The sequence below is a fragment of the Cephus cinctus genome, unplaced genomic scaffold (assembly GCF_000341935.2).
Source record: "Cephus cinctus unplaced genomic scaffold, Ccin1 Ccin1_scaffold0101, whole genome shotgun sequence".
Lineage (NCBI taxonomy): Eukaryota > Metazoa > Arthropoda > Insecta > Hymenoptera > Cephidae > Cephus > Cephus cinctus.
Genome location: NW_014332838.1, coordinates 2112394 through 2128165, shown reverse-complemented (window position 1 = coordinate 2128165; position 15772 = coordinate 2112394). Strand labels below are relative to the sequence as shown.

Here is a 15772-nt window from a genome sequence, read left to right as displayed (position 1 = left end):
CCTCCTCCACCGCCGCCGCCAGTATATCTGCCGCCTTCTCAGCCACCACCACCACCTCCTCCTCCTCCTCCGCCACCACCACCTCCTCCTCCTCCTCCGCCACCACCTCCACCTACTCCTCCTCCTCCACCGCCGCCGCCAGTATATCTGCCTCCTTCGCCACGTCCACCGCCTCCTCCTCCTCCGCCGGCACCTCCTCAACCTCCTCCATCACCACCCCCTCCCTCTCCTCCTTCACCGCCACCAGGTCCGACATATCTTCCACCATCTACATCATCGCCATCACAATCACCTCCAAACTACAATTATCCAAACACCCTTACCATTACGACACCTTCACCCTCCAGAATTTCGACACCAGCCCCCACTTATTTACCACCCAGAGGAATGTCAATAACTGCACCACCCAGTTATTCAAGTTCTTCCGCATCCACAGGATCAAGCTATTCATATTCGAGCCCAACTCCTACACCTACCGAACCTACAACAGCAGCCTACAACTACCCAAGTCCCACAGGCGCAATCTCATCTTCTCCAACTAGTTACAATTCTCCGAGTCCTACATTTTCCACAACAGCACCTTCTTTTCCAGGTCCAACATATTTGCCTCCAGCAATTCCTTCTCAGTCCTATTCCCCTTTGTTACCTTCTTCACCTCCAGCAATAACGCCACAGCAAACTCGTCTACCAACTGCAACATCGCAACGTCCGCGAGTTCGACCAGCACCGCAACCGCAAAGCAGAAGATACCTACCGCCACAAGGCTAAGCAACCATACCGATGATATTCATCTTCATCTTAACCACTTAAAAGAATGCCCAGTTCATAGTTAACGGACTTCGGCTTCCTGCCTAGTATACCACTAGATTTCTCCAGAATCATAAAGAAGCACCTTACAATTACGTTGTAAATCCTGACATCACTCATGACATGTGTATCACCTAGAACCGTAGAAAAGATGCTGGAAATGTGGATACTATACCTGCAGTTTGCTTAACTAATATACAGTCATAACGGCAAACCAGGGAGGTAACAGTGAGACAAATTTTGTAGAGGAAATTCAATTTATTATAAATACACGTTCCAGTGTGAAACTCACACCATACCATTTGTACGATATCGGCTATTGTGACTACAATCTGTATCACAGCATTTTTCAGGTAGACATTTTAAATGTCAGTCTTAGTGGCTCTACTCATACAAAATCAATATAAACACCAACTATAAACGAATAGTGAATATAGGCTACGCGGCTTTCATAATCGGCAGACTTTTATAAAGATTAATTACTTAAGGCGTGGCTCATTCTGAAACGGAAATTGTATTTTTTTCATTAAAAAAAAAACACGTTTAATACGAGCCACCATATAGCGTCGCCATATTCCAAAATGTTAGCTTATTACATCTAACAGGAAATGGTCAAAGCGAATTATACGAACGAACGATTGTCAAAATGCATATATATCTCTAGGATGATATTTACAAAATAATTACGAGTATCTTTTAAAAATTGATAATTTTATATGCTATGCGACTATAACTTCGAGGATCGTCTGAAGCGATAATGCCACCTTCTTTCTTATCTCTAATCCGAAACGCGAGATTCTCCATTTTATCGCGATGAATTACAAAGATGAAGAAATCTAATGAAACCGGGATTGCAACCCAAAAATATCGTTTTTTTTTACAAAAATTCGATTCTTTTCAATTTTTAAAAGAACTCTTCGATGTATAGTCATACGCAAGTCGGTCGAGAATTAATAACAAGCAAAATTAACTAACTGTATTACATAAGTCATAAGTTCTTAAAAAAAATTACACAAATATCACAATTTCAATAGGTGATTCATTAAAGTGAATCTACTCCCCTAGATTTAGTCACTGATACTATCGATATGAAATACAACCCCTACTATATACATTACACAACCTCTACGTCCCTTAGCAATATATTACACTTGAAGCTCATTAGGGATAATATGTGTCATCCTCAATTAATTCTCATCCCTCTTGTATATAATATACTGATATATAGATACATGTACTTTACGTCGAAAAATCGTTTAATAGCTCTTTTCACTAAACGACTATGTCCATTTTTAACATTTTTATTCTTCTCCACTCTCTGTAAGTCTATCCAGACAATCGTAGGATTTTGACTGAACGATATACCTGTAAAAAAAAAAACTTTCATTATTACATAATATATAACAACTTACATTGCAAAATAAATGTAGATAGAAATTATTATTTATCCAAATTAATGTAAAAAAAAAAACAATTCAATGCCAAGCCCCAATATGAATGTTAATAAAGCACAAGCAAAAGAACTAACCTACAGTTAACATTTTTTTTTAAATAAAGCGAAATTTATCGCCTATGAAACAACCGTTTGTGTGTCGGATCACGTCTGCCAACGTGGAGAATCATTTTTCCAGGTTTTGCAGCCTTGAAGGTTTGTAAGGCTTTAGCATGTGTCAGTCCATCCATAGGAATACCATTAATGGCAAGTATCTCATCGCCAACCCTCAAAGTTCCTTCCTCGGCAGCCTGACCGCTCGCCATGATATCTTTTACAAAAATTCCCATTCTTCCTTTGTTGCTGTCTGAACCACCAACAATGGAGAAACCCAATTTCTTTGTAGTCCCCTTTTCCAGACAGATAGTGATCAAATCCATAGACAAACTAGTGGCTCTTCTAGGATAAGGCAATACATTTGGATTATTGCGCTTCTTCACCACTTGAAATTTTTTCATCCCCGTTACTTTTTGACTTTCATCAATTTTCGGTTCCTCGCATTCGCCCAAACGATCCATCGTGTTGACTGAGACGCTCTTCCCATCCTTAGTAAGTGCACCAACGATTTCACAAGCCGAACAATCGCTCATTGCTTCCTGATCAGGAATATCCGTAGCAGTAGACGTATCCTCAGATGATTCCTTGAGAGCCCATACTTCAGAATCACTCCTGGTGCGCACAAGTACGTCACCCCAAGTATCACCAAATTCTCCCCCAAATGAAAATGTTGGCTCTCGTGCTATTTGGAGCTCGATCGATCCAGCACAATTTTTCAGGGCGTTTCTTGCTTCTATTATTGACATCCCTCGAAGCCTACGGCCGCACACCCTAACGATCTCGTCCCCCACACGAATTTGTTTAGATTTCGCACCTTCTCCATTGGGATCCAATTTAGAGATTACGTAAAATGGTCTTGCAGCCTCGTGTCTCTCTACTGAGATACCTAAACTTCCAGAATTCTCAACAAAAAGTTTTGTCGTCTTCAATTCTCGACGCACTAGACGTTTCGAGACTGTCGGTGGTGGCATTGAAGGATTCGAATACTCTGGTCTTTTAATCTTATTGCGTAACTCACTCTCAACCGCATCTGGCTCCATATTCGAACGTGATCTCTTTGGACTATAATATTGAATCGGATCAGGCATTATGACTGCAGGTTGAACCTTAGTTGCTGGTGGACTGTCTCTGCAGGGTGAAGCTGCATTGTCCAGGAGATTTAGGACACTGCTATTGGAGATCCGCCGATCCTTTCTGCTCGCCTGATCCTTATTGTCCTTGTGAAGATTCCTAAGTCTCACTCGCTGTAAAAGAGGCATGGAGTCTTCTAGACTAACCGGTGAGCTCTTCACAGGTGTACAGTGGGCAGGATTTGTTCTAGTAACAATATTCGACGTGGAACTGTTTATTCCCATGATGACTGAAGTTGGTTTCGAGGCATCCTTACTAGAATGTGACATGGCGTTAACGGCAGTCGATTGCACGGGAGGCTGTGTGAAATATGCCGTTAGTTGCGTGTCATTAAATGCCTCGAAAGTGTCCTCGTCGCAGCTATCTGTGTCGTCGTCATACGACAGTATGGTGGTGTCAGTACGAACAGTCTCAGTTAAAGAATTGTTCATGTTCACCACAGTCTCTTCTAAATTGGATTCGACTGAATCGTCCATTCCTGTGGTAGCGTCCTTTTTCTTAGGGGTGCTAATTGTTATAGATAAATCAACTCCTTGATAATCGTCAGAAGTAATCGAGAAGCTTCGTCGTTGTAACATCGGTGGTACTGATTTTCCACTATCAGGGGAATCCGCGCCAGTCCTTGTACTATCGGAATCATAGCCACTTTCATCACATCCCAATCTTAAGTTCGTCATCAGATCCTCGAGACCAGTAACAGCATAAAATCTTCGTACGTCATTCCTGAAAAAAGATTCTACATTAGGTTACGAAAGAGCGTAACATCCAAGACTATTGATCGTATAAAATCTGTGTGAAAATAAAGGTAATTTTAAGCAATATGAAAATCATATGAAGACTAACCTGTCAGTGTCGCTACAACTTCTGACGGTTGTACTAAATAAATTTCTTTTTACAGTGGACGCTTGATCCTGAGTCTGGGTAGAGGCGTCGCTCTTGTTGAGATCAACGGATAATGAAACAGGTCGTCTCTTCGGACTGATACTCCTCCTGATAGTGTCCAGTGTCTGCCGAGCAAAATCAGTCCCCTCTTGAGTTCTCAGTAGCCCCTGGTTTTTCAAGATGAAGTCCAGAACGCGTTGCTGCTCCTGAAGATCCTGAATGCTACGGCTGAGCTGCTTCTTCTTCTCGTGAAGCGTTTCTCGACCTGCACCAGTGTCTGATGAGATGCGAAAAGATGTATCCTTGATGACGCTATCGCTTAGGGCTCTGTCCATAGCGAAGTTATTGGAGCTTATCGTATCCTCTTCTTCAATAGTAACGTTCCTAGAACTTGCTTCGGAGCCAATGAAGTTGTTATTCCTTTCGCTTGTCCTGAATAAATTGCGTAGAGATTCTACTCTGGAGATTCTCTTTGGCTTGGGATATTCCGGTGACAGGGAGATATTCAGACTCTGAAAAAAAAATTAATACTAAGCAACACGGTCCTCATCATTAGCCATATATATGATTAAAGAATGATATCCATGATTATTTGAAGAATTTGTATGTTTATAGTTTTCTTTACTCTTTTTACCTTTTCCTTAAAATCCACAGCATCACTACAACTTTTTCGATTTGGACTCCAACGCCGTCTACGTCCTGATACGGAAAGTAATTCCGAACTATCTGATCTCTTAAGCTGATCCCATCTTCGACCAACTTTTCGACCCCATGTAGAAATTCCTAAAAAAATATAAAAAAACATATCCACATGGTTAATAAAGTAATGTCGGGTGAAATACTCCGAAAACGAGAGTCAATGAAGAATTTCAAAAAGAATACCTTTGCGAGCAGAAAATGACGAAGACTGAACAGCCGGTTGTTGTTCAGCATCCCTGATCTCGGTTTGCGACGTCCTCGTGGTCGAGTCGCTTTCATTCTGCGATAATTTCTCGGCCGTCTCATTCTCATTAGAGATCATCGCAAGAGCACCATCCTGAGGTATCGGCGTGGCGGACACGAGCTGCGGACTAGGATCCGAACAACGTCGTTTAAACAGGCGCATTCTGTCTTCTGAAACAAGTGAATGAAAGAAAAAGTCAATTATAAAAAACAATTACAATCTAAAACGAGAGAATGAATAAGTTCTGCAAATCCATAATTGTGAGTTCAACCATCAAGTAATCAATGCGACAACCCATGTACCCATAGGATCCCTGATCGGTTGAGCGTTCACAAGATCATTGATATCCTCGCTCGAGAGGATAGCAGCGATCCTGAAAGGGCCAGTCAGCCTAGAGTACGCAAACTATATAATACTTAATATACGAAGAAACCGGGCTGGTCCTTCCTCGGGATCACTTTCTAAGCATTCCACCGGTTTAGCAAGGCTTCCTACAATGGCGCACGGTCCACGTTCTTCGACTCTCGGACTCCTACTTGCACCTCCTACTTACACCTCTGCGTCTTACCTGGTACAGGGTACTGCACTCTCAGCCTCCAAGATACACATAGTCCGTGGAATAGCTCCAATGTCAATAAAGGACCCAGTTGTCCCACAAGTAAATCTACGTCAACCAATACGACTGCTGCGTCCACCGCCTAAGTCCTATATATCGCATACTAGAATTCTCAAGTTGGTACTCAAGTAAAAATTACACGCCATACGGCCTTCGTGTACCGTTCGAGTTCGACCTTTCTCATGCCGGCAGGATACAATCCGATAATTGGTGTCGACACGAGCCACCCGGTACGTGGCTAGCAGCAACAGTCTGGTCTCCGGAGAGAACAGGGTGTGGAGACAGGGATAAAAAAATCTCGTTGCGTGCCCACGTGTGTTGCGACCTGCCCGTATAAGTGCATATCGCTTACGCATCTAGCTATAAGAGTGCAGACTGCATTTTTTTTCTTCATCGACGCAAGAAAATGCACGGGTGCATCGTGAAAATTATGCATCCGGTCCAGTTTCCTATACAGAGACTAATTCTAGCATACAAGGTATAACAAAGCTTTGATTCTTGCGTAGCGCGAAGTGGCCTTTTTCTTAAGAATTTTCTCGTAAATTTTCATCTGCTCGAGCCATCTTGGAAAAGTTACTGTTAGTAGAAAATCAGTTAATTCTGTCAAGAGATACGTGTCACGCTTGAATGTTTCATTCATGGTTCTTCATTGACTTTTTCTCTCTATCTCTCCCCCCCCCACCCCACCCGCTCGTTCTCTCTCTTTTTCTCACTCTGCGTGTCTGAGCTCATTTCCTCCGAGAATAGATGCTGCTGCGGGATGCGTCTCGTACGCAGGAAGTCGAAATTTCCGGTGGATGCTATTTCTGATCCGTGTTTCAATGTTTCAAACGATTGTGGGTTACGTTGTCCCTCGATGCCGAACAGAGCCGCAATAGCTCACCTATTCCAGATAACGGTGCAAGATCATAGGTGATGCAAGATGCATTACAGTTACTCTTGACTTTTAAAATAACGTTAACTGCATTAGAGACTCTATTTGCTCTAGAGGCTATGCGATCGCGTTTCGACTCAATCCAAAGCAGCATAAGCCGTTAACAGCGATAGTAATCTTCTTGAAAAGTAACCTAACAAAAATAAAAATAAACAGTAAGTTGCTAGTTTCACATTCTCAAACTTATAGACACTTGACTTAAAATCGCTCGATTAAAATGTCTTATAGTCAAAATAAATATTAAAAAATATATGAGAACCATCTTTTTTTTTATTACAAGAAAATCGAAAGCGCCTCTTCGATCTTTAATCGCCATAGAAAGTATTCTAAGAATCATGCAAAAGAGACCCGGTTTACGATCAACCTCTGGTAACAGCCTGCCCTGATATCCTCTTACGAAAGTCGACCTCAGCTTCAAATGAAATAGCAAATCGACCCGATCGTCAGTTACAACAATGAAGTCGGTACTACATCAGTAACGACGAATGCTCTTTGATCTTAAAAAGTCTCTCAACAGACCCAATGTACTCGGGAAGCCTCAAAATACTAGGTGTTGAAGCATCTTCAAGCAGTAAGCAACCGAGGAATAAAATACATAATAAAATGAAAAAAAAAGGTGAAGACCAGAAATATTTGATCCGACCGAAGAAACCTACTTTAAAAAATGTGTGTCAGACGAGGCGGCGGTTGTCCATAGTTTTACTTTCTACGGTGCGTCGATAAGTTGGAATAAGAGGAAGAAATAAAAGGTATTAAAAAAAAAAAGGCAACGAACCACAACAACCAACGACCGAAATACCATGGCACCGATTTCATACCGGTGACCGTCGACGAATCATTAAACATACACGGGCAAACTGGTATATCCAGCAGCAAGCAGCAATCCAATGCTATGGCGCAGCAAGCCATCCAGCCAATCACGGAGCGTGATATTTGTAGGACGAAGAAGGGAGATACGGCAAGCGATCGCAAAGCATAAGAATCAAACAGAATTATTTGGAATTCCCTTTTTGGAGAAAAAGGGGGATATGCTCCGAAAGTCGTATGCGTCGGCCCGGATGAGCGTCCGACTGCAAATAAGTTATACAATTTATTGTTACGCCTGTTAATTACTGACACGGCACTGTTATCAAGACGCTGGAAAGTCTCATCGGGTGGGACCTACTTTCCGACTTAAACGAACCAAGTCTAATGCGATCGTTCGCCTCACTGAGAGCGCCAGAAAAACATTAGCAGAATAGCGGACTCGTAGGATGTTCAGCACAGAGGTACCCTGAGGTAGATCACGTGCATCGGACGTTGCAAGATTTTACTTTGAGATACAACCACTTTTACTACGTTTCGTCTTTTTTTGCATTGCTGGGAAATTCGCAATCGGCTTTCAATATTTGGATAGAATTGGCAATGGAGTTACGAGCGTGGGAGAATCGAACGAACGGAAAGAAACCTGCGATAAATGACACGATGCCATCTGCTGGTAGTTTGGAAGCCCTGAGCATGGGGTTTTACCTGCAGGTTCCCATGGACGACAGGTATACACAAAGGTTTCGTTGTCAGGTGGTAGCCTACGGTAGCCTTTTCGAAAATCGGGCTTTTCATAATTAAGGGTGTTCCTTTGGGTAAGGGTAGCTCATTGTTCGGTACGATATAGTCTGGAGTTATGGCGTGCGTTAACAATACCCCATAAACAATAGCATTAGTTCGCATTAGGTATAATTTAAATTGATCCATAAATGTACAAAAGTGGGAAACGTAATTTTGCATGAATTTATTTTAAAAAATCGTTTAAGGGTGATTGAGGCATACTTCCAGTTTAATGACTGTTTGGACTATAATAATTAAATACGTATTACTTCTATTCTTTCTGTGACCGGTAGCCAAACGAGGTCCCGTAAACCCAAAATTATTATTCTGCGAGATTCGATACGCATGGAAAATCCGCAAAACGGTATTCCGCCGGAATTATATTAGACGCTCGACAAGCCACGACTCAGAAATCAACTGGAATCGCACATATAATTCTGGAAGACGGTCGTGAGTAGAAACAAAAGGACGAATAATACCGTAATGAAGTATAAATATACGTATTTCTTGGAAATCTAAACACCCTCGAGCAGCTTTTGCAAACAATTACTTATTATTCGCCCTTCGTAGTGTCGGCGGATTTTATTCGCGACTCGTGTCTGGAGCACGGATCGAGATGATTTCAAAATGGTGGGGATGGGTTGACCGGCATGAAGAGTAGATAGCTCGATAGGTAAACCGTGAACGAAGTTGAACAGAAGCAAAAACAGGGATATGGAAGAAAAGTGAAAAAGAGATAGAGAGAAATCAACGGGAGAACCTAGGGCGGGAGGGAGGGAGGGAGGGAGGTGTGTTTGAAAAAAAGGTACAAGGATCCATCTGGAGTAACGAAAAGAGGGATAGAGAGGTTCGGAGGAGGAAGAAAGAGCGAAAGAAAGAAAGGAAGAAAGGAGGGAGGGGGAGAGGGAGAGAGAGAGAGAGAGAGAGAGAGATAGTTTTACTACAGAAGCAGAGGTTCTACCATGACTTGGATTACATTTTTTCGAGTTTCACGGAATTAAAAAATTGCTCTCCATCCTACATGAAAGAGACTCAAAACGGTACGAGGAAGCAGGAGACGATAATGATCATTAACGTAGCAGAGAGAGAGAGAGAGAGAGAGAGAGAGAGAGAGAGAGAGAGAGAGAGAGACCAACTCTTGAGTTCGATGCCCGATTGCGAGGCTCACCATATAATATAATACATACCACTTCTCATGGTTTTGTTTCTTTTAGTCTTTTTGTCCTTTTTGTTCGATCTCTCTTTTTTGCGACCATCGAATACATACAAGTTTGGCGGTACATGACGTCACCGATCAACAAATGAACAACCACATACAGCAGCATACAGGTTGCTCAAGAAAAGATTTAGGCTTGGACAATGTGTACCTTGGTCGCCATGGCGATATGGATTGTGGTGCATACATACACGTTCAATTGGTAAATTTATTGTTTTCCTTTTTATTTAGACTTATGTCCAAATCAATGGCCTTGGAAAAATATGTACCGTGTGTCTCAAATGACATTACAAATTTTCTCTTCTACTCAAAACATTCTTCGAGACTGTTGAAAAGTGCTTACCTTGTTTGGGTATCCCAGTGAGGTATTTCCCGTTATCGTTAGTAAATTGGTAGTAATATTCAAAAACGTTAACTTAGGCAAATTACGGTTCCAGGTAACGAAGCATACGATCGTTCCTGGTAACCGTATTGAGGATCAATAAAACCATAAAGGCTAGGATTTACTAGGTACATTTTGGCAAATGTTTAACGAAGTAACTAGAAAGATAGACATTTTTGGAAATACGTAGGAATTTGTCCATTACGGAAACTAGACTATATGGCTCATTGAACTTTGTCTGATTTTGTGATCTTTGGCAAAAACAACGTTATACATTTCGTCATGCATTTTAATGACATTACAACGAATCCATGTCATCGTATTTAGATCGCGCCTACCAATGATTCCTGGATCATCTGTTGCAATTTTTGAAAAAAAAATATAAAACAAACGTCACGATGATAACCTATCAATTATACACAACTCTAAAAGCAGTTTGTCTGGACGAAAATAACTTTTAAAATTCAATGTTGTGCACAACACAAAGGTACCAGATCAATGTGACACAAGAGGGAGAATTTAAAGAAATAAAATACAAAGTATCTGTCATAGCAAGAAATATATTTCTTGAAAAACAGTTATCAAACACGGATACCTCACGGTTAGGAAATAATATCTCAATAATGCAAACGGACAACGGTATCTTTAATATCGATAGTCACAACAAAAACTAAACAATCCCAATAGTCGTCCACAAATCAGCAAATAATACGACCTCAATCTTCCGTTCGTTTTTCACGAGATCCAAGTTACTATTTATGAACGGTGATAATGCCGTATCAAAATTAAAATAAATATTCACCACGAATTACTCACCTTTGACTAGAACTTTAATCCCTAATACTGACAAAGAGCATACTCCGCGTCACAGGAGCTCCCTTAGCCACGTTCGTATGCGTATATTCCGCAAGTGTCTCACCAAAAAACAATACGATTATTCCAGTACCATCCGACAGGATATTATTAATTCACGCTCTCGTCAACTCCTCTAAAATATCTCTTTGATCAACTATAGTGATACTCGACAAGACTCGCGGATATTTTGCTCTCCGACGATCGCACAACTAACCGCCAGCGTTTCTCTCTCGATACTGACGTGGTGTAGCGCCGCTACAATAGCCGATGCACGTGGGCCTTTGGTGGGGATTATACCATGGAGTCTCATTGGGTCTTCTAGGGTCGACTATCCTACCGACTATTGCAGTATTTCTAGGATGAAACTCTTCGGAAAGTTTGATAGGTCGCACAGTGAAGTAAGTTGGATAGTACTTGAACGTCGGTACTTACTTTGTACGGTACTACTGATGTTAATAGCTAGCAATTCGATAAATTGTAAGCTACCAAAGACAGATGGTACGCGAATAGCTAGAAAGTCAATAATTTTTAGATTTTTGAAAATCGCAATTTCAGTCAAAGTGAAATTATTGAAACTAATCATTATACATACGCATATAAGAAACGTTAAGGAGATATACAACTATTAAAACCAATTTAACTAACCAATCTAAAATTTTTGTTTTTGACAGGTACGTAATCTTCGTGTGTGTAAAATTTTTATAAGATTGACCGTCCCGTTTCTGATATATACGCAGTAAAAATAATGTAAATTTCGAAATACAGATATACTTGCCACGTTAATTTTCTGTCATGTACCCCGACTTCTGAATGGTAATAATTTATACAATTTTTATGAGACAATTATTTTACATTGAAAATGATTACCACAGTATTTTAATGAAGGCAGTTGGAATTATTTTTTAACTTTTCACAACAATATTTAAACAATATAGTGTATTAAATTTAAACAATATATACGTCATTGCTCCTCGTCCTGGCTCAACGATGATATGTACCAAATATTTGTTGGAATGGCATTATACTATTTATTCGCAAAATGAAAAAACCTGCTATGCATAGGAAACAGTTGTATTTCTTTGAAAACAACATATTTCATATATGGCAATATTTTTTGACAAATTCTAAGTTTGTTCTCCGACTTGTTTAGTCGAATGTAATTTCTCTTTGTACCGTGTAAAGTACACAATTTTTATCGTAAAATTCATTAATATTTATATTATTAATTGCTGTCTATTTTTGTTATATATTACCCTAAAGAAAGATGTTCTGTTAAGTCGAATTTATTCCTATTTCGTAACTTGATTTCCCTAAGCTAAGATAAGGTCCTGAGTCTCTCACGGTATTGACGTATGTATATATATATATATATATATATGTAGAGTGTATACAACCAGCATGTATAAATGCAACGCACTTGTTACATAGAATTGATTTGATTCATCCAGATTCCGAGGGCCTGAGTCTCTCACGGTATTGACGTATGTATATATATATATATATATATATGTAGAGTGTATACAACCAGCATGTATAAATGCAACGCACTTGTTACATAGAATTGATTTGATTCATCCAGATTCCGAGGGCGCGTATGTACCTGGTGGTATTGCAAGGGCCTGCCTTGTAAAAGAACATGGAAGAGCGTAAAAAGAAACAGGAGGAACAGGTTCTAGATTCATTCACATCTCAGGAAGACCTTGAGCTCAGCAAAAAGCATCCCAGAGTAGTTTCTACCATAGTTCAGGATCCTACCAATGTCTTGTAGTATCCTATCTATCTGACGGACAGCATAGAAAGAATATTGTAAAACAGAATATATATAGTATATAAATATATATATAAATTTCATTGTTTCCCATAAGTTCAAAGAGTGCAGGAGAAATTAGGATGCATTTAATTCAAGATTTATCTTTGACGTGCAAAATACCTATATAGACAAAGGAATTCTAGGCGCAGGGAGTCTCAGATGATGCAGCTACAGCATCTGAGCCCCGATGAGAATCTAGATACTTTCCAATTCCTTGAACCTAACTTATACTTCTCTATATGCATTATCTTAAAGTACTAATCTATAAATGTTCAGTGTGGAATACGTGGGCAGCAGCAAAGACCGACGTGGCGCTTAAGAAATACTCCGGGAGCCCACGCATCTCAAATCTGGACAAGCATGAAGAATTAAAGAATTCAAATGATTTTGGCATTTTCGAGGTAGAGTGCCGGCATGCCTTATACAGCCCTGGAGGCTCCGTCTCCAAAATAAATAAAACCATTGATATAAGTGGAACCAGGACACGCGTGTCCTTTTTCATTTGGTGCGTCCCACGTGATCGAAGGAAATAAAAAAAACTACTTTGCACAAAACACAAGGTAAGTTTAAGGCACGTGCAAAATATCTGCGGAATATTTAAATACTTCATAGGTTAACTTTGCATGGTTATTAAAATATTTTTGTACTGTTTGATAAAAAGATTTATTTTTAAAATTTCACTACCTCCCGATGGTAACGTTCACTGAATTTTATTTTTCACGTCCGACGAGTATCGATTTGTCAAAATTGAGCGAAATTGGAAAAAAAATTTAAGTAGAAGATAAATCTGTTGCTTGATTCGACTTCTTATACCTACGTTCACTCATGTCGTTTTCTTTTAAAATACTGGTTTCTACGTCCGATGAGTATCGAGCAGTTTTGCCAATGTCGTCGACTTTTAAATTTATTTTAATTTATGCAAAACGATGATATTCAACCCACAACGGCAAACACTTGGGTGCGAGGTCCAGCTCCGTCATAATTTCCGATTCAAGCTAATCGAGATCGAACACGAGAGAATAATTAACGTCCCGCAAAGGATTTCTAAAAGTTTCAAGGTTGACCAGAGGCAAGCGAGTTTCGCTCTGCACTCAATCCTGTGGGAAAGAACGTCCATAAATAATCTCAGGAAAGGGAGAGAAAATCTGCATAGAAAGTAGTCGAAGTGCGGTACCCATCACGGAAAATTCTTCGTACCTGCTGGACTTAAATTTCAAAGAATATTCATAAACGTCATCCCGACTCAGCCGGGATTATCCTCCACGACATATTTCAACACCTTAACCATCCTAAGTTTTATAACGAAATAAAAAAGAAGAAGCTTAAAAAATAAATTTTCAATTAACCCAACGCCATATATGATCAATTAGAATTACACGTTAGTCACAGGCCGCTTATGCGACACAAAAGAGCATATGGCCTTAGCAAGGGAACATATCATTTTTCAAAACCCACGCACCAATTAGCCATCTACTTGTTAGTCCTGATAGCACTGAGCCATTACAACGTGACAGCATCTCAAATTTACCAAGAATATCCCCATGAATATCAAGAGTTTCTTTATCGACGTTTAATCACAGATAAATATATATTACACCGTCCGATGGAAAAATAGTTAGGCATATATGTATACGTATACGCACTATCTATCTACATTTCACCTGTTATTTTGCATTGGTAAAATGAATATTTCATCCATGGAGAAACAAACGCATCTCCTGCCCGATGTAAATGACTAATTACAGACACGCTACCAATGTAAGCTGATAATTATTTCGAGTAAAGTTGATAAACACCAATTAACAGAACGTGGAGGAATGACGACTGCACAAATTCGTCAACGGCCTAACAACGGGCAGGTGAGCATTCGCGTCATGACTGATGCAAACGTGCATCCGTCACCCTTGTTGAACACCTACAACCCCCCACAGTAATACGCATTACACACTACTCGTAGGGTAGTTCGGACTAGGTGGCAGAGTTTCAGCTGGAAGGAAATTGATATTAATTATGTTCTCTGAGGTAGTCAACGGACAGCCGGCTGTGTAGTTACATTGTCGATAATGACGAAAACTGTAAACGAGTTATCGATCCGTACCGGATCGTTTATAAATTGAAAAACGGTATATCCTTTTGAAAGGACAGTACCGTAGGCAATCTTTTTAAAACGTAAACCCACTGACAATCTGAATCCATTCGAAGGAGACTATCCTATGAATTTCCTGTGGCAGGATAATAAATTGTCCAATCCAATTTAGCAAGTCTCCGTTTCGCAATGGTAACCGCGTAATTGTCAGCACCGAAATAGGAGAGCCGTGCCTTCCTACTGATTGGATTAAAAAAGGCCTGTCGACTATTCACAATTTCGCGTTTGGCCTTCTCAATACGAACGTTGGCCGTGCCTAATGTATATGTGATTCCATGTATGCTGACAATGCGGGTTAAAACAGATGCTTGATTTTTATTGATTTATCGAAGTGCCCATCGATCTATCTGACTGTCAGTTCTCTATCGCCCTCTTTCTCAATCTTACGTAACTCTCTCCGTCCTTATACCTTCTGTCCGCTACTTGTCATATCTGCCGCTTGTCTTTCGAATGGATCTGATTCTCGCGGAAGTTACTCCTGGCAAATAGCGATTTTACTGGCATCTACTAATTCCCACTTGTAATCCAGGGAAACTTGTTAAAAAAAAATTCGCACAGCACGCACTCCCAGGTTTCACCTCGATACGGGATTTAACGAGGGGGCAAATCGTTTTCTCTCCCTGGATTAATGTTGTGTGCATTCCTGCATTTACTGCGCGAATGCATGACAATGCACCGGGGAGATATGCACTCGCAATAACTGTAAACCTCGTTCGAGTATGATCGTAGTAAGTTTAGTTATTTATACAGGATAATATAGGTAATTAGGAAGTTTTATTTTATACTAGTACGGTAAATAATACACTAGATAATTATTTACTGTGAAATCTTGATGATTAGTAATGCCATTAACGTGTCTAAACTATTGTACAAACAGAAAGTCTGAGACAGAGGCGATATGACGTTTATATGAGCGT

The 15772-nt window shown here is 40.2% G+C and overlaps 2 protein-coding genes across 3 annotated transcripts; one reads left to right on the top strand and one right to left on the bottom strand.

The window, feature by feature from the left end:
* Positions 1-108: 108 nt before the first annotated feature.
* Positions 109-1133, top strand: LOC112495419 (extensin-like; the record flags this gene model as incomplete). Its single annotated transcript, XM_025091987.1, has 1 exon — positions 109-1133. A coding segment is annotated over one exon (660 nt), but the record flags the coding sequence as incomplete, so codon positions are not given.
* Positions 1134-2036: 903 nt separating this feature from the next.
* Positions 2037-11123, bottom strand: LOC107274769. Of its 2 annotated transcripts, none has more exons than XM_015754267.2 (6): positions 10861-11123; positions 5252-5482; positions 5004-5152; positions 4331-4881; positions 2336-4210; positions 2037-2172 (listed from the first exon to the last, which is right to left on the bottom strand). In XM_015754267.2, the coding sequence occupies exons 2-5, from the start codon at positions 5472-5474 to the stop codon at positions 2371-2373; spliced, it is 2763 nt and encodes a 920-aa protein (XP_015609753.1). In that variant the 5' UTR covers positions 5475-5482; positions 10861-11123; the 3' UTR covers positions 2037-2172; positions 2336-2370. The 2 variants fall into 2 exon arrangements, with proteins under 2 accessions (XP_015609753.1, XP_015609752.1); XM_015754266.2 differs by having other exon boundaries at positions 2390-4210.
* Positions 11124-15772: the final 4649 nt, after the last annotated feature.